Source organism: Podarcis erhardii (genome assembly GCF_964252035.2).
Source record: "Podarcis erhardii genome assembly, chromosome: 10".
NCBI lineage: Eukaryota > Metazoa > Chordata > Lepidosauria > Squamata > Lacertidae > Podarcis > Podarcis erhardii.
This window is the reverse complement of record NC_138500.1, coordinates 29,833,065-29,858,350: the sequence shown is the minus strand read 5'-3', so window position 1 is coordinate 29,858,350 and position 25,286 is coordinate 29,833,065. Positions and strand designations below refer to the sequence as shown.

The window sequence follows — 25,286 nt, the reverse complement described above, 5'->3', positions numbered from 1 at the left end:
GTTGCACTGCAATGTACTATGCAATGCACTCGTGCTCAAAGATGTGCCGCGCGGCTCAGCGACTTGCAAAAGTTGCTTGTGGCAGCGGGTGGCAGATGGGGACATATTTCTGTACATTTTATTTCACAGAATCGGTATACCACTTAATTGTAAATTAAACCTCTAAGCAGTTTACAAGAATGCTAAAAAAATACATTCAAACTGTCCATAAAAGTAAAAAAAAACAAGTTTAAGAATCAAAACATAAATAAAATCACCAGATTTAAAGTATACACAATAAGCTTAAAATTTCAGATTAAAGTACTAGCATGTCTGGATAAGCGTGCTTAATTTTTTATTTTTATTTTTTAGTAGATGCTGAAAATAGTACTGTTTGGTGAAGGCACCTCCCTGATGTCAATAGGCAGGGAGTTCCGTAGTGTAGGAGCTGTCACACTAAAAGACTGATTTGTTAACAAGTGCAGAATGAATGGAGCTTGTGAAAGTAGCAGATTCATTAACAAGTAAACAAAGCAAGTGAAGTAGCAGCTATGCCCATAGCCCTGCCCCCTAACTTCTCCCAAACACACCCTTAGCAATGCTTCACATACAAGCCTCACTCTCAAACCTTCCAATTATCCACAAAGATAACACTGCTAATCCCTTGCCAACCAGCAAGCATCTGGTCTACAAAAATAGAGCAGTATTAAGCAATATAGTGTCATACAAATAGCAACATATCAACTCTCTATGGGGGGGGGGACCACTAAAACAAATTGTCCCCGAAGAAGGATCAGCGGCAGTTTTTCCCTTATGACTGTAAAGTTAAGGATATAAAAACCCTGCCATACTGCATCAAAATGGTATCAGGTATCCATTTACTGCTGTCATGAACTGGCAGGACACTGGGGAGGAGGAAGAAGATCCCAGCAAGGACTGGGACACACTGGGGCAAGCAGAGGAAAGAAGTACAGTGGTACCTTGGGTTACAGATGCTTCAGGTTACAGATATTTCAGGTTACAGACTCCGTTAACTCGGAAGTAGTACCTCGGGTTAAGAACTTTACCTCAGGATGAGAACAGAAATCGTGTGGCGGCAGTGGGAGGCCCCGTTAGCTAAAGTGGTACCTCAGGTTAAGAACAGTTTCAGGTTAAAAACGGACCTCCAGAACAAATTAGGTTCTTAACCCGAGGTACCCTGTACTCACAGGGTGACAGAGCATAGTGAGGAGATGGGGGTCAGGGCACAGGAACCAGAGCAGCAGGACCCATCACCCGAGTTAGAGAGGCCCCTCTTTTCATGAACACGGTGGGCTCTGAGGTGTAGGGAGCAGCAGGCTGGGCACTGCAGGAGGCCAGGTGGGTCTTGCTAGCTCTGGGAAGAGGTGTGTGATTCCTTAGCTGAAGGAGGCTTGGAGCAGGTCTCATCAAGCCCAGATGCTGCAATCAGCAGGCAAAGTACAAAAGGACAGCAGAGCTGAGGGGCTGTGTCTGCTCCATGTTGGTGGACTGTGGCTTGGATGCTTCTGGAACTCTATGGGACTGTGCTTCCGGTTTGAGTCTGGACTGTATCCTGACTGCTGGACCTTAGACTTGGCTACTTGGATTGACCCTGGAATGTGTTTCCTGACCTTTGGACTTTGGGTATGGCATACTGACTTGTCGCCAGGTAGGCCAGGGGTTCAGGACAACAGCAGGTATGGGGAACCCATGGCCCCCCAAGGAATGCTAGGAATTTCCAATGGAAAAGGAAGTGGAAATTGCCACAGTTTGCATGTTCATCTGTGGTCAGCAGCAGAAATCAGTCAAGCAAATATGATCAATATTCACATTGTTCTAGGTTTTTTTTAATCCGCAGAAAGTAATTGCTTTTTGGTTGTTTCCTTTGCTTGAAATGTGGGTTAGCTGCATAACATAAAGGCAGAGAACAAGGCAAATGTAGTACAGTGGTACCTCTGGATGCAAACAGGATCTGTTCCGGAGCCCCGTTTGCATCCTGAAGTGAACATAACTCACGTCCGTGCATGCACAGGTTGCGATTCACAAGTGTGAGACGTCATTTTGAGCATCTGCGCATGCATGAGCAGTGAAACCCAGAAGTAACATGCTCCATTACTTCCAGGTCGCCGGAGAGCGCAACTCGAAAAGGTTTAACCTGAAGCAACTTCAACCTGAGGTATAACTGTATTTGGAGGAAACCGAACTGCAGCAGAATGGAAATAGAGCTGGTTGTAATGAGGACAGGTCAGAACAGAACCCACTGCCTTCTTACACTCCAAGCCCTCCAGATGTTGCTGTGCTCTCTTCCATCAGTCCCTGCACCCCGAACCAGCATGCCCAATGGTCATCGACATTTAGAGCAACATCTAGAGAGCCACAGATTCTGTATGCCCGCTTTACTATCAGCCTTTACCGGCACATCTTCTCCGATATCTTAATGTCAATATTTTCCCAACTTTTAACTGGAGAGAATCAAGACGATCCAATGTGTAATATTTCTGTGGGCTTAAAAGAAATGGGATAGGTGAATCTCATTACATATTGTGAAACCCTCTTAGCTCAACAAAGCAGGTAGTCAGTTAGACTTGAGGTGGCAATGGGGAGAAACAGATGTAGCAATGAAGCTAAGCATTATTTAGTTCTGGAGTAGGGAACCTGTGGCCCTCCAGATGTCATTAGACCCAGCCAACATTGCCAGTGGTCAGGGATGATGTGAGTTGTGTAGCCCAAACATATTTGGAGAGCCACAGCTTCCCAATGCTTGATTTACTTAATATGTTTTATTACTACTATATTTGTTTTTCCATTTCACCTTGTGCTACAGGTAGCTTATCTGCTGGTGTGACCCAGCCACGTAGCCAGCTGACTTACAGAAGCATCGTGTGAGTAGGTCTAAGGGTATGACCGTGTAAGATATTTTTTTACAAGGGTGATTTGCTGTGGAGGTTTCTTGAACCACTGGGGGAATTAGCATTCTCATGGCTGGGCTAAAGGACTTGTTACATGCGCATCCAGTGAGGTGGCAGCCTCTAAGCTTCAAACCCAGATAAGGAGGGAAGACGTTGGCAGAAAGAAATGTTCCGGGCCAACATAACAGACATCCTTGGATTTTGTTGTTGAGTTCATATTCTGGATCGTTTATGATAGGCTGCTTAGGGCACCAGGAATGATGCATGATTGCTGTGTAAACACAGTTGCTAATCCCTAAGGACATGTTTGTCTGATCTTTTCTGGTGCTGGTGATCTTTAAGGGCAATGGGACACACTGAAGGAGCTTTTTCAATTGAGATTCTTAAAGTGAACCAAACCTGCTGTGAGACAGGATCCATAAGGCATCACACACTCAATGGCTGAGTGCAGACTGTCCCACATACTTTATCCCTGACCAAGGGACCTCCTGTTGCTCTAACCCAACCTTCTTCATGCTGTAGCCCCACCAGATGTTGTTGTATTCCAGCTCCCACCAGCCCCAGCCAGCATGACCAACAGACAGTGATGAGAGTTGGAGTCCGTCAACATCTGGAAGGCAGCAATTTGAGGAAGGATGTTCTAGCACAAGATGCTGATGTTTCTGTTATGTGTGAGCTACAGTACAGATATCTATTTTAGTTGCACACCGAGTTACTGGCTGATGAAGCCTAAAGGGGGGGTGGAGTGCTCACATGCTCTTGTAAGTGCTTTGTTGCCTTGGAAACAGGAGCATCTAGAGGTATTTGGCCTTGTCGGTGTGCACTGCAAGTGAAGGATTTCTCTCTATTTTTTACTGCCCAATGTGCTTTTCTGATTAGGAGACATCAATACATTTTGGATGAAAGTAGGAATGTTTTTCCCCTCATCATGCTGGAAACTGGACAAATTATACATTGCCAGGCAATACCAGTAGAGGCTTACAGAAGGTCTTATAAATGTCCATGTGCTTCTGTTGACTTCCTCTATTGCTTTTTCACAAAGTGCTCTGTTGAGATGATACTGGAGCAGGGCCATCCCTGTCTTGAGGCAGATTGAGGCAACCACCTCAGGCAGCAAATGGTGAAGGACAGGGAATGGAAGCAGCTGCATGTGTCATGTGGTCTGACTTGTCCTACCAAAGCAAGCCTGCTGCCCTCAGAGTGCAGTATGCTCCCATTGCCAGTGTCAAAATAAGATCCATCGGCTGTCAATTTGATCAGCTTTTGTACATGAAAAGGGAAGAGTGTACTCAGGTGGCAAAATGTATTTGGTTGGTCCTGCACAAGGGGTTTAAATGGAATCCAGATTTCCTGAGCGGGCAGGAGAAGTGCAATTTATTATGTTTGGGAGCTGGGATGGTGGAGAATGTTTACTGGAAACTTGTTTTAGTTGAAAATTCAGAGATGCAGAAAGCTCTTCTCAGTTCTAAGCTTCAACCAAGGGCATTACTAACTACTTAAGACTAGGGATGTAAAGAGGCCTTGTTTTCCATTCTGCCCTGTATTTGTCACACGCAGCACTATTCCCATTGTGCTGTATTTTATCTTCTGCCAAAAACTATTTTTCATCTAAGTATCTGCTGTGGTAGGCTGTATATTGCCTCCCTGTTTATTTAACTTATATGCAGAATTCATCATGCGAAAGGCTGGGCTGGATGAATCCTAAACCAGAATTAGGATTGCTGGAAGAAATATCAACAACCTCAGATATGCAGATGACACAACCTTGATGGCAGAAAGTGAGGAAGAATTAAAGAACCTTTTAATGAGGGTGAAGGAGGAGAGCGCAAAATGTGGTCTGAAGCTCAGCATAAAAAAACAAAGATCATGGCCACTGGGCCCATCACCTCCTGGCAAATAGAAGGGGAAGAAATGGAGGCAGTGAGAGATGCTACTTTCTTGGGCTCCATGATCACTGCAGATGGTGACAGCAGTCACGAAATTAAAAGACGCCTGCTTCTTAGGAGAAAAGCAATGACAAACCTTGACAGCATCTTAAAAAACAGAGACATCACCTTGCCAACAAAGATCCGTATAGTTAAAGCCATGGTTTTCCCAGTAGTGATTTACGGAAGTGAGAGCTGGACCATAAAGAAGGCTGATCGCCGAAGAATTGATGCTTTTGAATTATGGTGCTGGAGGAGACTCTTGAGAGTCCAATGGACTGCAAGAAGATCAAACCTCTCCATTCTTAAGGAAATCAGCCCTGAGTGCTTACTGGAAGGACAGATCCTGAAGCTGAGGCTCCAATACTTTGGTCACCTCATGAGAAGAGAAGACTCCTTGGAAAAGACCCTGATGTTGGGAAAGATTGAGGGTACAAGGAGAAGGGGACAACAGAGGACAAGATGGTTGGACAGTGTTCTCAAAACTACCAGCATGAGTTTGACCAAAATGCGGGAGGCAGTGGAAGACAGGAGTGCCTGGTGTGCTCTGGTCCATGGGGTCACGAAGAATTGGACACGACTAAATGACTAAACAACAACAATCTGCTGTGGTAAAATTAGGTAACTTATATATTTTATGTACCGGTAATTAGTTATGTAAGTTATATTTTGAGAGGTCAGTTTGGGAGGTCAGTTTGAATGATATCCTTGGATCCCTTCCAGGCCTGTGATCCTATATCCAGTAAGAGCTGGAATCTAGTTGAAGCAGCTGTGGAACCTGCCAAACTGGTTCCTTTGTTAAGGTAATGGTTTTATCTGGCCACTGAAGTGGCCTTATTAGCATCTCAAAGAATGAACTAGATTGCAACAGCTAAGTCACAGAATCATAGAATTGTAGGGTTAGAAGGAGTCCAACCCTCTGCAGTGGAAGGCAAGCCACCCTGGCTTTTAGACAGAACAACAATAGCCAGAGCTGTGGTGTATGTGAGCTGGAAGCTGGAAGTGGGAAACAGAGACATGTGCTGCTCTGGTTTGGACCACCCTCAAACAATGCCCCTGGCTTCAACCCCACAGTTCAACAAATTGTTTTGCAGTTAGGGAAGTGAGAGAATTGCACTGTGTGATGAACAAATCATTGACGACATAAGCAAGCCAGGACAGTGGTGTAGCGTGGGGGGTGCAGGGGGGGCCGGCCGCACCGGGCGCAACATCTGGGGGGGGGTGCGCGCTCGCACTAGTGGAAGAGACTCGAGTGCTAAAATCCACGGGTTAGGGGGTGCAAATTACTTGCCTTGCCCCGGGTGCTGACAACCCACACTACGCCACTGAGCCAGGATGGCTGCAGGATGAATGCTCGCTGCCACATAATCTCCCCACAAGAAAATCAGAACAATTGCTCCAGAAGAACTGGACATATCTAACCTTCATGTAAGCTTTGTGCAGGCAAACCAGGATGAACTCTTAATAAGATGATGAGTTTGAGATTTTAAACAAAGGTCGGATGGCCATCTGTCAGGGATTCTTTAGCTGTGATTCCTGCATTGCAGGCAGTTGGAATAGACCATCTGGTTCCCTTCCAACTTTCCAATTCTATGATCTGGAGAAGGCCTAAGGTAGACAATAGCATAACATAGAAAAGCATTGGGCTCAGATAGACACTCATTCTAGTTATTCATTATTGGCCTCTGCTCATGGTAAAAACATATTTTAAAAGCCCACTTCTTGGTTTCTTTTCATCTTTATAATTGTTTGTATCTGGGAGCAACAGTGCAATCTGATATCAAAGTCTGTAGCAGGGAGAAAGGGAAGCTAGGAAGTTCTTAGGCCAAAGGATCTGCTGATTTAAAAAGGGGGTGGGTTGAGAGATGCATCCCACATACTTTGTTTGCTGCAGCTGAGAGGCACACAAGTCTTGAAGGCTCTGCGGCAGGCACGGGTGTCAAAGCTTGGTTCGTCTGTCTTCTGGAGCCCTGGTGCCAGAGAACCGGAACAATTTCCTCCTCTCAGGAAAGAGACTTTCCCATTGGAGAGGCTCCTCTGCTTCCTGGTAGGATCGGTGAGCAGCACAACCCCGACGTCCATTTCATCTAGAGCAAGCTGGGTGCTCAGGCAAGGCCCTACAGCCTCTCCCTCTTCCCTGGATGACTACAACCGCTATTTGCCCAAGCCCAAGCTCCTGCGTGCCACACGGCTGATGAAACTGCTGGGCTCTTCCTGCAACCCCTTCTGGATGTCTCTCAAGGACCCCCGAGGTCTCAACACAAGCCTAAAAGAAGTGGGCATCCTCAGCCAGGACTTGGGTGAGCGTACAGCACGCTTTAGGAAAAAGCTTCTGCAGCAGGCAAAGGGTTTAGATCTTTCCAAGCCGCTGCCTGTTGAGGACGGGATCACCCTCGGCCTGAGCAAAACCCTCCTCCACCGCTTCCATCAGTGGCTTGTGGATAGTGCTACCTGCCGCCTGACCTCTTCCTGGGTGGACATAGGACCCATTTTCTGGCCACGCCATACGAACTGTGACCAGGCTCACGTTGGGTGTTCTTGGCCTCCAGGCATGACTTGCCAGCCTGCCCAAGTCACCCAGATCAAACTCCTAGCGTGGCACTGCTGGGCAAGGGAAGACCACATGCTGAGGCCGGGGAAGTCCTCACAGCAATACACTTGGAGGCAACTCCCTTAACCTGTGGTGGCTACGTGCAAGTGTTCCTGCTGATGACAAGGTGATGTGGGTTTCGCATTGCCATGCTACGGATTTCTCAAGGAGTTTGCTGCTGTTTGCTGATGACTTGAAATCTGCAGAGCTGGTGGTCACCCATAGTCTCAATGGGTCTCTGAACCAGAGACGCCAGAAAGCAGTGAAGATATTAAAGACTGCGTCTCAGCGAGATGTTTACAGCAAGCAAAGAAAACTAGACTTTGTGGTATGGCTGCCGTCTTTCAGGAAAGGAAGTCAAGGCAGTGATATCTCATGGGAAGCAGAGACGGCCAACATCTTTTGTGGACTGACAGGCGTAATGACAAACTGACTGCAGAAATGGAAAGTATTTCCCCATTGACGTCCTGGGAGGCAATGTGCTTTGGAAAGTCAAGGAACTGTGTTCATCATCACTGTTGGTGAAACCTGATTTTTTTTGTGGAGAAATAAATGGTTTTAATAAGTGTTTGGGATACTTAGCCTCATTTAATTTTTATCTGGGCCAGAGCAATTGCTATGTTGTTGGGTGTATAGGGCTGCAGTTTTGCTTGAACATACTTTAGTAAGGTGGGTTTTCTACACCTCTTGTTTTCCATGAGACTTATGCTAGTGAATTGTGCCCCATGATAATCTAGCAGGGTAGCTATAAAGATGGGGAAAATCTGTTTAGTTGACTTTGACCTAGGTCTTTGATTCTGAAGGGCTGCTGTGCAGTTTACTTTTCTCTCCATTGGTTTTTAATATGCATTTGTGGCAGGCATGGGGAACCTGTGGCTTTCCAGATGTTGTTGAATGCCAAGTCCCATCATCCATTACCATTAGCCGTGCTCGTTGGGGCTGACTGGGAGGTCAACAACATTTGGAGGACTTCCTCATCCTTGATTTAAGAAAGTGGATGGAAGACGGCTGCATTTGTAAGTTAAATCTAGATAGGGTGTGGGTCTCGCAACACTCATTTTGCAACCTCCAAAGAAGCCCATTAAACTCTGAGATACACACCTGGCAACTTCCAAGTTACAAAAATGCCCAATTTCTATTCCCTTTGCACCTCTTGCCTTAGACTTATTTATTAAATTTGTATCCCACCTTTCTTCAATAGAACCCCAGGCAGTCCTCATCCAGGTACTGATCAGACCTAGAACGTTTTAGCAAGTGCAAGGCTTCTGCTGCATTTTGTACCTTCATCCTATAACTTCTCTTAAAGATGTGTGCACGGAAATATTACAAAAGACAACTCAAGCACCTGCTATTTAGTGATAAAATGTGACCTTCCCAAAACAGAACACTTCCTGTACTTCTATATTTGAGTATATCCACACTACAGGCTTAAACTTGTTCAACAGTTTCTTTTTTCCTGGCAGTGGCGTAGCGTGGGGGGTGCAGGGGGGGCCGGCCGCACCGGGCGCAACATCTGGGGTTAGGGCAAATCCACGGGTTAGGGGGCGCAAATCCACGGGTTAGGGGGCGCAAATCCACAGGTTAGGGGGCGCAAATTACTTGCCTTGCCCCGGGTGCTGACAACCCACGCTACGCCACTGTTTCCTGGGACTCCCAGGATTCATAATTTTCCCAGGGATCTCTAGGAACAGTAGTCTTCCGAGGGAGCCCTAGGAACTGATATTTGGTGAAGGGAGGATGCTAGGAAACCTCTAAGGTCTTAGAATCCAAACCAAACTGAAATTCTTAGCATTGTCTGCTGGAAGTGATGACTGGGGGTATTGATTTAGGTGTGATGTATGGGATCAGAGCGCTAGTCCTGGGTTCAACTTCTGCCTACTATCAATAGCAAGTCTGAAAGTAAGGTCGGGTCTTGATTTGCACAACTATTGTTTACCTTGCCTGGTTCAGGCAGACTTTTTAAACAAAAGAGCCCCAGGATTTTGTAAAACAATGAGCACCAATTTCTAAATGGAGGCACGCTAGAGGAGAGCAGGTATGATGGAAATATAAACAGGACAGCAATGCTTTTAAAGTATTGCTACCTTGAACTCCTTTGTCCTCGCAATTTCAAGGCTGCAATTTGTTTCCATGTTACAACAGGAGAAATTGCAGCTGAGAGCAACTCTATTGATGGCTCATAATCTCTAAGACAGGAATCATCAACGACAGGAATGAGACAGGAATTTAGTAATTAAGGAAATTGCAGCCCTGGGATGCACTAATGGATCTGAAAGTGACTGAACCAGAGTAGCAGAAAAGCTGTGGCTGGAGCAACAAAAGGTGTGTGTGTGTGTTGCTTTTGGCAGTGCATTGTGATGGATGGCAAGACAGCCGCTGCATATGAATGTTGCAGATTACATTAAAGGGAAGGGCTGTGGTTCAGTGCTAGAGAACATACTTTGAACCTGGGCCTCTTTGCATGCAATCTCTACCACCATCAGGCAATGATGGGAAAGAGCCACTATTTGTTACTATAGAGAGTTGGTCCATCTAGCTCTGTATTATCTGACTTGGTAATCTAGAAGCTATCTTCCTTTGTCCCAGTGTTGTTCAGCTGCAGACCGGTACATCATGGATGCCGACAAATCAGAAACTAGCCATGACTTTTTTATAAACATGAACATTTTGATCGAAACCAATTGCATTATTCATCTTTCCCCTCTGCCAAATCTTTTGATACTGCAGCCCTTTTTATTTCCCAGCATGCCTCTTGCTGCAGGCCAGTGCAGCACTTGGCTGCCAAAAAGTAAGGGGGTGGGAGCAGAGAAAAGGTGGACAGAGATAAAATATTTGGAAGCAGAAAGTGGGGAAGTGCCATCTATCCTTTTGGAAACCAATGAAATCATTGGAAGCTGAGCAACCTTTATTTGAGTGATTAAACAAACGCAAAAAACAACAGTCGTTGAATTTCTTGAAGGGCAAACCTGATTGTCGGGTACGGCAGAAACGATATGGTTTGTTTTCAGTAAGGAAATGGAAGGGAACAGCAGCAGTGGGGTTTGCTAGAAGTACCAAGACACTGTTTGCCAGGGCAAATTAGATTTTCCCAAAGTAGCATTTCTGAAACAGGTTCCCCTTGTAAAAAAAATACTTTACCTTTTGTGCACATACCCAATTTTGCACCCAGGGCTAGCCCAAGACTTTTTGCTGCTTGAGGCAAAAGATAAGCTGACATTTCACTTGCTTCCCATTCCCTTTACAAGCACGGAGCAGGCAAGCCGTTGAATTTCACTTCAACACTATAAACAGGGCAGTCCTCCACTCCAATGATCCTGAGAGCAGCAGCTATCTCACGGCAAGCTGCACGGTACACATAGGTCAACATCTTCCCTGTTTGAAGTATGAGTACGCAGAGATCCACACATGCTGTCATATGTAGGTGCACAGCCTGCTCTTGTGTATGAGTATCTCTGGACTGGGAAATTAACCCAGCAATCAAAATACAAGGGGGGCTGGAAGAGAAAGAAAAAGCAGCCTTGTATTCCTCTCCCAAAGTTTGTTTATAGTGTAGAATCACAAAACCAGATTGCTGATGGAGGTTTGTTTTTGGTTTTTGGTTTAGCATTCTGTAGTGCATCATGATGAACACAAAATGACGGGGTTTTTACGATGCATTATCATCGACCTCTTGAGACAGTTCTTCCTGTATGCAAGAGCAACTCATTTGGGATTGTTACAAGGATGCCCTCTAGTGAGCAGGCTGAAGCAGCTGTTTAAATAAAGATGGCATAGAATCATAGAATCCTAGAAATCTTGCTGAGCTGTGTTCTGACTTCTGAGACTGTGCCAAGTATTCCTTTCACTTGCCCAAGGCCATCCTTGAAGCCCTAGGGCTAAAATCCATGCTTTAAAGAACTTAAAAGAAGAAGCAGAAATCCTCAGTTTCTGCAACCAGTACCAAACGCCAGGCTTGTGTAGCTCAGCCACAAGATCCTACGATATTTGAGAATAAACCATGTCATCTAGGGCAATCGGTCAGGTACTAGGCGCAGCAAAGAAAAAGAAGAGGGCACTAGGACAGGGAAGGAAGTGGTAGCTGGGCCCACATATAATGCAGTCCAAGGAATGTTTAATCAGGAGTGAGTCCCACTATGTTCAATGGCTCTAGATCCTGGAGATGAGCCTACTGGGTAGTACGACAAACTGTTCTCTCCGGAGAAAGGAGGCACAAAATCAGCTACAGGGCCTAGTTAAGGGCATAAGAAAAGCCTGGCTACATCAGACCAAAGGCCCATCTAGTGAGCCAGTGTGGTGTAGTGGTTAAGAGTGATAGACTCGTAATCTGGTGAACCGGGTTCGCTTCCCCGCTCCTCCACATGCAGCTGCTGGGTGACCTTGGGCTAGCCACACTTCTCTGAAGTCTCTCAGCCTCACTAACCTCTCAGAGTGTTTGTTGTGGGGGAGGAAGGGAAAGGAGAATGTTAGCCGCTTTGAGACTCCTTTGGGTAGTGATAAAGCGGGATATCAAATCCAAACTCTTCTTCTAGTCTAGCATCCTGGGTCCCACAGCAGACAACCAAATGCCCATGAGAAGCAGGACCTGAAAACAGCACTCTCCCCAGTTACGTTCTCCTGCAACTGGTATTCAGAGCCATACTGCCTCTTATGGCTTTGGCAGAGGAACAGATTCATGATAGATGGGCTCTGAAGAGCTACTAGCCTCCACAGTTGGAGGGGCTGAGCAGCAGCTGCTGGAAACCACGAGAGGGGGATGCTCTTCTGCTCAGGTCCTGCCTGAAGGTTTCTCACAAGCATCTGGAAGCCCACAATGAGAAGAAGATGCTGGACTAGATGGGCCACTGGCCTGATCCTGCAGTCTCTTCTTAAATTCTTATTCTGGAGGGAGTATATACCCATCATAACTAATAGCTGTGAATAAGTTTCTCCTCCGTGAATTTGTACAATCGCCTTTTAAAGCTACCCAAGTAGGCTGCCTTTCGACACTACGGAAATTGGTCCAAAGCTAACCCTTTTCATTGTATTATCCATTCCTGCCTTTAGCATCAGTTCAGGGCAGGGGGGAGGGCAATATCAGCCGCTCAAGATATATACAAAGGCAAATATGCATCATTGATGCACAAGATCAAAGTACCAGCACTGTCTCTCCATGAGCAAATTTATTTCAGCAGATGCGTTGTACCAACAAACAAACTTCCTTCAGACTAGGGTCAGGTATCACCTTTATTACTCTCCTCCAGGCACATTGCGGTCCTCCTTAAGCAGAGGTAGAATGCACAGGTTCTAGAGTCTGGCAACAGAGCACCAAAAGTGATGTGAGCAACGCCTCTTTTCAAAGCCACTACCACCTCTCTGAAAAGCAGCACGGTCCACCTGCAGGCTTCAGGTTTCGAAAGGCATCCTACAGCTCGCGATCTTCAGCCATTCAAGGCAAGGCTCCATGCTTACGGCCAACTTCCACAAAGGCCTCCACACACCGATCAATATCTTCGTCACTGTGAACAGCCGAGATCTGCACCCGGATGCGAGCTTTTCCCTTGGGCACCACGGGGTAGCTGAATCCAATGACGTAGATGCCTGACAGGTGAGAAAGAGAGGGAGGGGGAGAGAGAGAGAGAGAGATGAGTGTAGCAGAGGCAGCAGATCAACTGCATAAGCAAAACCTTGTTTTGTTTCTTTAATAAATGAGTAAAATAAATAATAAACAAAGAAATTCATAAATAAAACTTTCACAAGGCAGCACACAAAAATGCATAAACAAATATATCACAAGAACATATTACACAATTTAAGAAAACAATGCATTAAAGTATCAGCACCCATCCCTGTAACTCATAGGGGGGCATGCCACGTTTGACTAACTTCCACAATTTCATGAACTTCGCTACCAGGCTGACCTAGAGAATCTACAGCATTTGTTGTGGATTGTTAAGCATCACTTGGGATAAAACTTGCAGGAAGCAGGTGATGGATCTCCACTCCCTGAATCTTTTATTTATGCTCTTGGTGTTTTGCTGAGAATAGCAAAGCTCCACATACTCAGAAACTGCACAGGGTCCCCAACCCTATTATTATTATTATTATTATTATTATTATTATTATTGGAAGTTTTTAATATTTGATGTTTTACTGTGTTGGACGCACCCAGAGTCAGAGAAAATAAAGATATCCACATGGTGGCAGAGGGAAAGTTAAGAAGTAAGAGGACTTGGTTTGGCTGCCTTCACTACCCTCTCACACTGCAGACTATCACCCAAGCTGTCATACAGCCCAGGAGGACCAAAAAGGCAGTTGGCAAAGTGGGAATGCTATACTGCTCTGGAGAGCCAACCCCTTCTTGGGTTGCAGACTGTTGCTTAGTACTTCCCAGGATTTCTTCCAGGTTGGCAGATCACCCACCTCTTGAATGAGGTTGTACAGCAAAGTGTTGTCTTAGGCCAGCTCTGGATTGCGACCAAGAGTACAACAAGGGGTGTGCGTTTACCAGTGTCAAACTTCCAGGATGCTTTTCTGGAGACAATGCTGCCCTCTACAGAGCGGCCAGGGAAATTCCTGTTGGAAGATGCAGGAGTGGCTCTGTGAGAGGTCAGATGGACTTGTGCTGCTGTTAAGGTGTGACTGAAACCAAAGCAGAAAGGCAGCTCTGGAAGAACGTCACTTGACTGAGTAAATCTGGGTTGAAGAGGGGGAAGGTAGCACTGAATCAAGGAGCAGGAATCTGCAGGAATGGAGAGCACTGGTTGGTCAGTGTGAGAACAGGATGCCAGCAGGCTGTCCTTATCCATAATGTTTTTGGATGTGTAGCAAATATCGTTTTAGGAACTTAAGTGAGAGAAAAGCAGAAATGCCTCTTAAGACTGGCCAACTGGAGTTTTTTTAAATTGCAATTACTTGTATTAAAAATGATAGTATTTTTATATGCTCATTTTCAGATGGCAGATTAAACTTTTTTAAAAAAATGGATCAAACAGATTTGATTCAATGCTGCAGCTTTATGCTGTCCCTGATGCCCCTCTTCTGCTTAACAGCTGCACATCAAGCAAAAAGTTCGACAAACGATTTGCCGATCATCACAGCTTCCGCCCAGGGTGGAGGCACAAGTATGTGTACTGAATTTCTGCCTGTTCTGGAGTAGCCCCTCAGAACAGGAAGAAAGAGGGAAACTGAGCAAGAAGCAAGAGGGGTTGGCAGCATGAGGTCTAGTCTCTACATGTGGCCCATTCTCAGTCTCTGAAATGAAAGTAGCAGGAGCAGCAACACATAATGGCAGGCAGATTATGGTTCATAACCACTGGTATAGGGGATCGGGGATAATGCCACTATCAAATCATTAAGAGAAATGCAGGAACACTTAAGAGTCAAGACAGGGAGGAGAAAAACAAAGGAAGTTTAAATAAGATTCCCATGCTGTGTCTATGGTAAAGCAACTGGTACACAGCATGGAGGTTAGGGATCTGAAGACAGAATTGCCATGCCTTAACCAGGAATAGGGTCTATATTATTAAACACCCGTTTTACAAGAAGTGCTGAGAACACTAGTTAGTATAGCATAATGCACAATATAAAGCAAAACAAAAAACAGCCCAGCCAATTTTATTAGCTCTGAAATACAAAACACAATTCATGTTCAATGTCTTAAAGCAAGAATTAACTCATCAGCTTTTCCTCCTTTTTCCTCAGAGGCTGCCTGGGACTTCCCTTACTTGCTTCCCTGAGTTACCTGTGTGTGTGTGAAATGGGGATACAAGGAGAGCCACACCGACTGTGACAGCTTCCAAAGCAAAGAAGAGTCTCTGGGTTTTTCCTCTCAACTCAAAAGTTCTTAAATCCATCCCAGGGCTTTTCAGGCAGTAACACCCGAAGATATCATAAGCTACGCAAAACTCCCCTGTCCCACATTGGTTACCTCTCTTCAGCATGTCATCAGCCATCAAGGACGCCAGCCGGGCATCACCCAACATCACAGGGCAAATAGGGTGCTCATTCCCTGAAATGGTGAATCCAGCTGCCGCCATCTTGCTTCGGAAACTGCAAGGAAGAGGAACGCCTTCAGCGTGGGACCTGCTTTGCCTGTCCCCTACGGAGCACTCCCTCCCTCTCCCATTTACATCTGTGGAAGGGACTGTGTACTATTTTACTTCCTCTCTGACACAGAAACTGTTCTGACAGCAGAAAACATTGCACCCTCTAATAAAGCAATGGTGTGTGGAGTATCGACAGCTATAAGTCAAAATGTGACCAGTGACAAATGAAAGGGAGACGACAGTAATTTTGAGGAACCAAAAGATGTACAAAAGTACAAGTAGTACTTTCAGGGGGAACGGGACTAGCTGAGCAAACTCCCCCCAAAACAGCCCAATGAGGGTTCAGCATGTTCAGTGGCCAAAGAAGGTGGAAAACCAGGAAGGAAAATGGAGTATCCTAAGGAGGGGTGCACACTGTGGGTTGTAAACCATCTTGAGGACAATTTGAACCAAAGGTGGTCTAGATAAATGACAGGCTCCCTTACCGTGTGGTCTTGGCAGCCATGGACTGTGCAATGGCATTGCTCTCCATGAGGATATCCAGAGCCTTGGAGGCACAGCCCACCACGGCAGGAGGCAAACTATTGGAAAAGAGGTAAGGGCGTGAACGTTGACGCAGAAGGTCAATGAGCGCTTTGGGGCCGGTTGTGTAGCCACCTGCAAAGAGAAGCAAGACAAGGTTAGTTCCAGGCGCCAATGGGCCACCATTGGGCTCTTCAAGGGGGTGAGGGAGATGCTCATTTGTTGTGCTCATCTGCTCTACCCAATGGAGGTGTGGGAAACCTTTGACCCTCCAGATGTTGCTGGACTACAGCTCCCATCAGCCCTGCTGCAACCATGCTTGCTGGGGGTGATGGGAGCTGTCATTCAGCAATGACAGGAGAGCCAATAGGTCCTCACACCAGCTCTAGAGCAATCCCTTCTAGATCATAAAATGGATTTTATCAATGACAGATGCTCAGAACTGAACCACTCTTCCTTTAAGGCAGGGGCAGGGAGAGAGACGAAAGTGGGCAGAGCCAAGGATCCACTTTTACCTTTACACAGCAGGCTGTATTCCAGACACACACACACACACACACACATTATCTACACACACAAACACACACTTTTCTCTTCTCCATCAAAGCAAGTGAAATACATTATCACAGATCAATGGTACATTCCAGCCAGGCAAAAGCATTTGAGCACAGAGAAGAGACAGTAAGGGCTGTGGTCTACGGAGAAGGGGGCTGGCCAGACGAAGGGCATTGCCTCTGAAGAGTTCCAGGGGCCAGGCAGAGAAGCCTGGAGGGCCACATTCTGCCTCAATGCCCGAGATTCCCAATCTGCACTTTAAGGTATCAGGTGCTACCAAAGCCAAGGCAGAATTGGAGGCTGGGGGCTTTGCTGCTCTCCAATTCCTACTTGAAACGGCTTTCTCCAACTCAGTGGTTTCTCTTGACTCTATTCCCTTTCCCTGCCCCCATATTCAAGGATGTTCCTTGTGTCTAACCCCTCTAGCTTTGGCCCAAAGATGACATAACCAACCTGCCTCTCAAATCGTCTCTGTGAAAGAGAGGTGAGAGGAAGAATAACGAACAGGGGGAGCTCTGGAAAATGGATGGTGGTGAAGAAGATGTCAGCTGTTCTGAGTTTAGAAAGACAAGCAGGGCAGAAGTTATTAATACCAAAAAAATTTAAATGTATTTTTCTCCCCTACACTTCTAATTAGGGTACTGCTAGTTAGCAACTGCACCTGCTGCTCCCCCAAGTGCCTTCCCAAGTGTGGAGTTAATTATAGTGACTTGGTCCATCACTCCCAAGAGTTCGTCAGTGCCCCTGCAAGGAGAAAATAACTGTTATTAGCTTAGGCTTCAGAACTCTCCCATTCGTCTGTTCCAGAGCTGGGGAAGCTTTCTCCTCCAGGTGCTGCTGGACTACAACTCCCATCATCCCCAGCAACTGGAAATGCTGTGGCGGCCTGCACGTGGTCTGGGAAACAGCTATGAATATAAATGTAGGCCAGTCACCGACTCTCAGACTAACCTACCTAAACAGTAAGGCAGGTTGGTGAGACAGTGCCCCATTCACTCCACAGTAGGTTTGTTTCCCTTCTAACAAGCCCGAATTGCTAGCCAGGATTAAACCATGGTTTGTTGTTTGCTTACAGCCTGTGGTTCGTTACAGAACAAACCATGATCTCAGGTTCAAACTGAAGACAAATCCTTCCTGATTGTTTGCCCTCTTTCCATTAATATCATTACTTATCAAATTTGTATACAGCCCTTACATCCCAAGATTACAAGGAGGTCCACAACATAGGCCAGTTAATGGGGGTTCCATAAAAGCCATAAAAAAGTACAGTGTGGTTTATTAAGTTTCCTATTTTACCGCTATGAGCTAAATTAGCCAGGGCATAAAAGATATCACTCTTCTTCAACTTTTCTTCATTGGTATTTTTATGATGACCGAACTGCTGTTCTCACCCCAGAGTCTGCTTTATATTCTGCTATTTTAAGTCATTATTATCATTGTCACTATCATCTTATAATGCAACGCTGGGTTTTATATAGTGTGTTTGATACTGTATTTTCACTTGTGTGCCACTTTGGGGGCTAAAAAGCAGCACAAAATTAATCCTGATCAATTATTCTCAGGGCTGCTACCCCTGCTCACTTCGTTTGCCAACCTCCCTCCCTACTCCCTATGCTTGACCAACCCCCCCTCCCTTTACACTTAGCCAACCTTGCCAAACCCACCCTTGCAGGTCACTCAAACCCCAGCACAGGTAAGCTACAGAGCAAGAGACAGGCTGGGGCAACTCTCCAGCAACCACCTGGCTCTGTGATCATTTCCCTCCTCCTCGGTCTCTGACCCTGCCGAGGCCAAAATAGCAGCATCAGTATGCTGTCCTGGTGTTCCTCTGTGGTTTGCCATGTCCACCTGCTTGTTCACCTGCATGCCTGGGCTGCCCACATGCTATTCGCTGCCTTGCTGCAGCTCACATGGCTGCAGCAAACTGCCCCTTGACAACATCCTTACAATTTTATTATATAGTTAGAAATCACTGGTGATATTTTTTCTTTGCTAAAAACGACAGCAACAAAGAATGCGACAAAAGAGAATAATTTGATTTTTTTTACCGTCCGTTGGGCCCAAGAAATCCAGTGGCGTGACATTCATCAACAAAAACAATGGCTTTGTATTTCTGAGACAGCCTACAGATTTCCTGCAAGGGAGCAATGTCACCATCCATGGAGAAAGCACCATCCGTAGCCACCATCCTCAAACGGTATTTCTGCGTAGGAGAGCAAGCAGGGATGTGGTCAGTGGAGACCAAGTAAGCAAGAACCTAAGGAAAATTGCTTGTGGGGAGGTGGACACTTGGAAAAGCAGCAATCTGACGTTGCTTTGGAGCCACAGCACCAACTTACTTGGGCATCCTGCAACTTGGCTTCCAGGTCCTGCATGTCCATGTGCTTATAGCGATATTTGTTGGCTTTACACAGCCGGATCCCATCAATGATAGAGGCATGATTCAGTTCATCTGAAAGTATTGCATCTTCAGGGGTCAGCAGAGCCTGTAGGTACCAGAAGGCAGAGAGAATAGTTACAGCAAGCACCTGCTTACTATACATCACTTAACAACTGATGTTTCATACTTCCCTAAAATAATAGGCTACTCCACAGACTATTAAAAAAATGCCCACAAGAGTCCTGTGGCATTTTTCTTTCCCAATACAAGGGATATCTAACTTAAGCCAGTGTTGTATAATGGTTAGACCTGCGAGACCAGGGTTTGAATTCCCACTCATGCATGAAGCTCACTGGGTGATCTTGGGCCAGTCACCATCTCTTAGCCTAACCTACCTCACAGGGTTGTTGTGAGGATGAAATGGGGAGGACAAGAACCATGTACACTACCTTGAGCCCCTTCAAAGAAAAAGGTGGTATATAAACTAATAAATAAAATAACTATGTTGTGATGCTTGTGTTATCCATTATGGCCATTGTGAATGGTCTGTGTGATTTTTGGATACATAGAAGTTTAACACAGGGGTTGCTAACCTGTGGCCCAGATGTTACTCCACTGTTACTCCAGTGTGGCTAACGGTCAGGGATATTGGGATCTGTAGCCCAGTAACATCTGAAGAGCCATAACTTCCCCAAGTCTACTTTAACAAAATTGTCAAGAACTATGTGTATTTTCTGCGTTCTTTCCTTTTGTCCTCACTGTCACATGCACACACCCCAGTATGTGGCTTTGCATGTCTACCAACTCAAGATAACCATGCATATTATGAAGTAAACCTTAGTCCACAAAAACTTATGCTATAATAAAGTTGCTTAGTTTCTAAGTGCCATGAGATTCTTAGTTCCCTGTTGGTGCAACATATTAACATGGGTACCCCTCCGGAAATCTGTCACAAAGAGAGTTGCTTTGGGATTTTGATGCTTTCCGCTGACCACCCCCCAAACACCAACACCCAACTTCCTACACACAAAGTGCTATGAACCTCAAAGATCCCAGCATTGGCATCAAAGCAGCTGGCGTAGAGAATGGTGTCTTCTCTCTGATGGAAACGGGCAATCTTCTCCTCCAGATCCTTGTGTATATTCTAATGAGAAAGCACAAAAGGTTCCAATGGTTATCCTGTTAAGTTGCTTTGAGATATTTTCTTTTTCTCATAAAGCAACTAACAAATTTAATACATTATATATTATTGTCTAATGATGTATGGAAGTGAGAGCCGGACCATAAAGAAGGCTGATTGCCGAAGAATTGATGCTTTTGAATTATGGTGCTGGAGGAGACTCTTGAGAGTCCCATGGACTGCAAGAAGATCAAACCTATCCATTCTTAAGGAAATCAGCCCTGAGTGCTCACTGGAAGGACAGGTCCTGAAGCTGAGGCTCCAATACTTTGGCCACCTCATGAGAAGAGAAGACTCCCTGGAAAAGACCCTGATGCTGGGAAAGATGGAGGGCACAAGGAGAAGGGGACGACAGAGGACGAGATGGCTGGACAGTGTTCTCGAAGCTACCAGCATGAGTTTGACTAAACTGCGGGAGGCAGTAGAAGACAGAAGTGCCTGGCATGCTCTGGTCCATGGGGTCACAAAGAGTCAGACATGACTAAACGACTAAACAACAACAAAATATTATTGTCAGCATTAATGTTATAGTCAGACGTTCTAGATCACTTATTTATAAACACCGAAAGTTAAATTGGGATCCTCTTTTGTTCTAGGGTTTTAGCCCTGCTAAGATTTGTACAGAGGTACCTTGGTTGTTGAACGGCTTGGCTCCTGAACAAATCAGCTCCCGAACACCACAAACCTGGAAGTGTGTGTTCAGGTTTACGAATGTTTTTTGGAAGCCGAATGTCCAATGTGGCTTCCGATTGAGTGTAGGAAGCTCCTGCAGCCAATTGGAAGCCGCGCCTTGGTTTTTGAATGGACTCCTGGAATGGATTAAGTTCTACAACCAAGGTACCACTGTACTCCAGTCCTACTTAGCCTGTCTGCTTGCCCCCAGGGCCCAGCACTGAAACATCTACATGACCATACTTTTTTTTCTGTAGGACCTACCCTGACTGAAACAGGCGTATGGGAAAGGCTATTACTTCCCACATCCAAAACAGGCCCAGCTTTCTTGCCAGAAACATCTTGATGACTGTGGAAATACCACCTAAGGAGAGTCGTGCTGGATCAGGCCAAAAGCACATTTATTCCAGCATCCTGTTCTCACATTGGTCAAACAGATGCCTATGGGGAGACAGCAAGAAGGACCTGAATGCAACAGCACTCGGGTTAAGAACTTTGCTTCAGGATGAGAATAGAAATCGCGCAGCGGCAGCAGCAGGAGGCCCCACTCTACCGATACCGGTAGAGGGTACCACTCTACCGATAAGTTTGGCAGCTCTGTGTGTGTGGTGGTGGATAGGCCTGTACAGTGATCCTTCCCATTATTATTTTTTCTGGGGTGGGGGTGATGGAAGGTGTATGTGTCCGCACTCAATTCAAAGGCTAATTCCTATGTATGATGACAGGTTCTTCATCAATGAAGGTGCACTGAAGCCTTAGAAAGATGTCTTTTATTGTTCAGGGCCACTTCTGAGATGCATGAGAAAATTCCCCCGAGAGGAGCTGCATCATCATTCTATCGGGATAGTTTTAGGTGGGGCTGTGTAGCTGCCTAGGGGCAGAAATTGTTAACTTGCGCATAACGCGCCACCGTGGGAATCTTTTTCCTTAAAGTGATGTTTCTAGCCTGTACATGTTGAGAGTGTGTGGGTAACATCTGATAATATCAAATAGTCAACTATGGGGAGGAGACAGGGTGCCCTGTGTGGTTTCTTCTTACTGCTTCTTCCCACAACCATAAGAAGTGTAAAATTATGCATAGCATGCAAATACATGTAAATATGCTTATTCTGTATCATTACTGCTACACACTTTCACTGTTTTCCTCATGCAGAACTTTGAATTTCCTTCTCCCCTCCCTGCCCCACAAAAATGCAAAGTCCTTGGATTACAGCTGCTTGTGAATTAATAAAAAAGCATCAATGCAGCCAGAGCTTTTCCTTAATTGCTAGAACAATAGCAGTTTTAATCAAGAAGCTTGCCCTCAAAGCAATTACTTGAAGCAGGCCAGAGGCATTTTCAGGCCAGAGGCATTTTCAGACGCTTGCACTGCAAACATGGTTAGGTCTTTGCAACACTCCTGCTCATCCCTACTTGTGTTCCACAGATGAAGCGGACGGAACTGAGGCCAGCTCCATACTTCTCCAGGGCATCTAGTCCAGAACGGATCACCTTGGGATGGCTGGACAATCCTAGGTAATTGTTGGCACAAAAATTCAGGATATCTGCAACAACGAGAAGAAGATTGAAACAAACGAGCGATGCACACACACACTTCTACTTTATTCATCTTCCTAAGTAGCTGCATATTTCTCACTTTGATTCTAGGAACATAGGAAGTTGCCTTGGACCAAGTCAGGCTATTTAGCTCTCTCTACTGTCTTCAGTGATGCTCTTTAGGATCTCCAGCTGATGTTTTCTCTACCACCCACTATCTGATCCCTTTACCTGGAGATGGTGAGGGCTGAAACTGGAGCCTTCTACATGCAAACCATGAGTTCCCTCATCAAGCTGGCCTGCCCCTGCCCACCTGGCGATACCCAGATATTTTGCACTGCAACTTCCACCATCTCTCACCATTCACTATTCCTTCTTGGGCAGATGGGAGTTGTAGTCCAAAATATACAGAAGGCACTTGGTTGGAGAAGACTGCACCCAGTTATAGTCTCCTCCCTATAGTTGGAGCTAGAGGTCAGGTGGTGTTCATAGCATAATGCTTCTGTAGAGGGAAATGAGAAAAGAAATCACTGCTGTTGCAATACTCATATGCCATGTCCATTCTACCTTACCCAGCTTAAGGGAATTTGGGGTAAGGAGGGTTGGCTGGCTGGCTGGCTGGCTGGCTAGGGAGAGAGGTGTTATTACAAATCAAGCAGCAAATTTTATTAAACGAAACAATTTACTGGGAGCCTTGGACATTTTGTAAAGCAGAGGATATTAAATGCCTACTTTGTGACGAAGCACTATGCACACTTGAAATGCTAGGAATTTAAAGTTAAAAATCCCAAATCAAACTTTCTAGCCCATTTTTGATGCTGAGAATTTGCGCTTATGGAATGCACTGTATTTTTAGCCACTTGAAATGTACAGAATACTTGAAAGAACTGGCTGCTTGAAATCTTTGGAGGAGGAGAATTTGATTCATGAGAAATTACGGTTCAAAGCAGAGCTCCACAAAGTTCCCCCCATCCCAGTTTTTGTGTGCAGCAGCTACATAGTTCAAGCACAGGTCAAGTATCTGTGGCCTCCAGATGTTGTTGGACAGTCATCAGCTCCAGCCACCATGACTATTCTTCCTTGTTAAGGGTGGAGCAAACTGTGTCAAACCACATTGAGAGGGCCACAGATTCCTCATCCCTGATGAATTAAATGGAAAGGATACAGCTTTTTCTCAAAAATGACAGCTCAGCTCAAAAGACATTAGGCAATAAGTCAAAATTCTGGAGTTTACACAAAAAGATCTGGCAATTGGTAAAAAATGCAGAACTAAAACACACACACACACACACACTCTCTCCATTTGTTTAACAACGCTACTTGGAACCAGGTCAACTAATCAAGCCTCCATGAGCTAAAGAGCTAAAACAAACACACCAAGAGTACTGAGCACAGGATCAGAACTATGGAAACAGTCCAGTTAAGGAAGGTTCTACCAAACATATGCTAAGTTTCTACTGGCTATATCAATTACAACAATATATATTCTCAGAATTGTGGCTCATTTTGTAAGAATAAATAATACTTAGTAATTATATAATAGGCTATTACAGACATGATTAGTTTTCGTATCAAGTCAGTTTTAAGGAACAGGTGTTGGCTAATAGCCTGCTCACAAACAAAAGGGAGGAAGGAAAATTTGACACAGGGCCTGAATGCTGTGGATTAAACTTGTTTCTGTTTTGCTATTCATCTGCCTTGTGAAACTGATGGATCAGCTGGATCCAACCTTTTAAACAATACACTCATCCCCTACACCTACCCCTTTTGTTTCTGCATTGCATCTTCCTGTGCCCCAATCCATGTTTTCACACTCTTTCGGGCACTGTAAAAGCTCTCCCTTCCATCAATATGAGTTACCATTCTCTAACTTCAGCCATGGCTAGACTAATAATACTGAACTGAAGTTGCTGTTTTTTTTTCAAATGTAAAGCGATTTTGCAAATATACTTTTAGTTCTGCATAGCTCAGTGGAACTGCAGCACTCACTAGATAAATTACATTGCTGAGGGTAATAGGAGCCATGATGCTTTCTCCTTATAGCCAGCACCTAAGTTCAACAAGTTTAACAGGCCAAGGAATCCTGATAGAAGGGGGAAGAAAGGCGGCCATATTCTCTTGGGAGCTGTCAAAAGTAATCCTATTTGTCTAAGGCAAAAACCTTCCTCCGTAACCAGGCCTTTAACTATCTGTGGCCTTTTAGAAGTGAGTGCAATGTTTTAAACTCTTTCCTCTTGGTTTTAATGTATCTATGTAGGCAGTGCTTTTTTTTCTGGGGGGACGCATACCACTAAACATTTTGCGAATCTAAGTTTGGCCTCGTTGAGGGGCAGTATTTCAATATGAGTAGGAAAATGAGAGTACCCTTAAACATATTTTTTAAGGGAAAAAAGCACTGTATGTAGGATTTATTGTCTGTCTGTTTTGGTTGTTAAGTCGCTTTAGGTTGCCCTGGGCAAGATAGAGTGACTGGCAAAATTCAATTAATTAATTTAATATAATATAATAATAAGTCAACTCCAGCCGAAGCTCTCTTTCTCCTACCCAAGTCCCCGCCCTACCTCCGCGGCTGCCTTCCACCTGGATGCGCGGTCCCTGCCTCGTCGTGATCACCCTCTCGCCCTTCCAGGTGCCCGCGCCGCGGATGCCCTCGAGCTCCCCCTCCAGCACCTGCTGCAGCTGCGCCAGGGCAGACTGGGCCCGGGAGGGGCTGCCCAGGCCCGGAGAAAGCGGGGTCCTCAAGAGGCGCCTGCACCACCACATCGCCGAGCTCCGCGTGCAAAGCGAAAGAGAAGAGGAGGAGGAAGAGGCGAGAGGCAGGTCGCTGGAGGCGTAGGCCGAGCCAGCCAATCAGGCCTCGGCGGAAGCACGACCAATGGGCGGCGGAGCTCATTTAAAGGGGCAGAGAAGAAGACGCGGGCTGTGGGAAGAGGTGCCAATCGCAGGATGCTCTCAGCTTCGTGGATATGACTTTCACTGCCTTTTTTTGTAAGTTTCCATGATTTTTAACGCAA

General features: G+C 45.5%; 1 protein-coding gene and 1 pseudogene across 2 annotated transcripts; one reads left to right on the top strand and one right to left on the bottom strand.

Annotated features, from left to right (window-relative positions):
* The first annotated feature begins 2,879 nt into the window (after positions 1 to 2,879).
* On the top strand, positions 2,880 to 7,646 carry LOC309351657 (noggin-like; annotated as a pseudogene). Its single transcript has 2 exons — positions 2,880 to 2,887; positions 6,865 to 7,646. The product of its transcript is annotated as a noggin-like (transcript).
* Positions 7,647 to 12,543: 4,897 nt separating this feature from the next.
* GCAT (glycine C-acetyltransferase) lies at positions 12,544 to 25,065 on the bottom strand. The gene is made up of 9 exons (XM_081878413.1): positions 24,834 to 25,065; positions 22,150 to 22,280; positions 19,927 to 20,028; positions 18,844 to 18,990; positions 18,553 to 18,707; positions 17,166 to 17,248; positions 15,913 to 16,084; positions 15,310 to 15,431; positions 12,544 to 12,980 (listed from the first exon to the last, which is right to left on the bottom strand). Exons 1-9 carry the CDS (start codon positions 25,033 to 25,035, stop codon positions 12,829 to 12,831), a joined length of 1,266 nt encoding a protein of 421 aa, XP_081734539.1. The 5' UTR covers positions 25,036 to 25,065; the 3' UTR covers positions 12,544 to 12,828.
* Between the last annotated feature and the right edge of the window lie 221 nt (positions 25,066 to 25,286).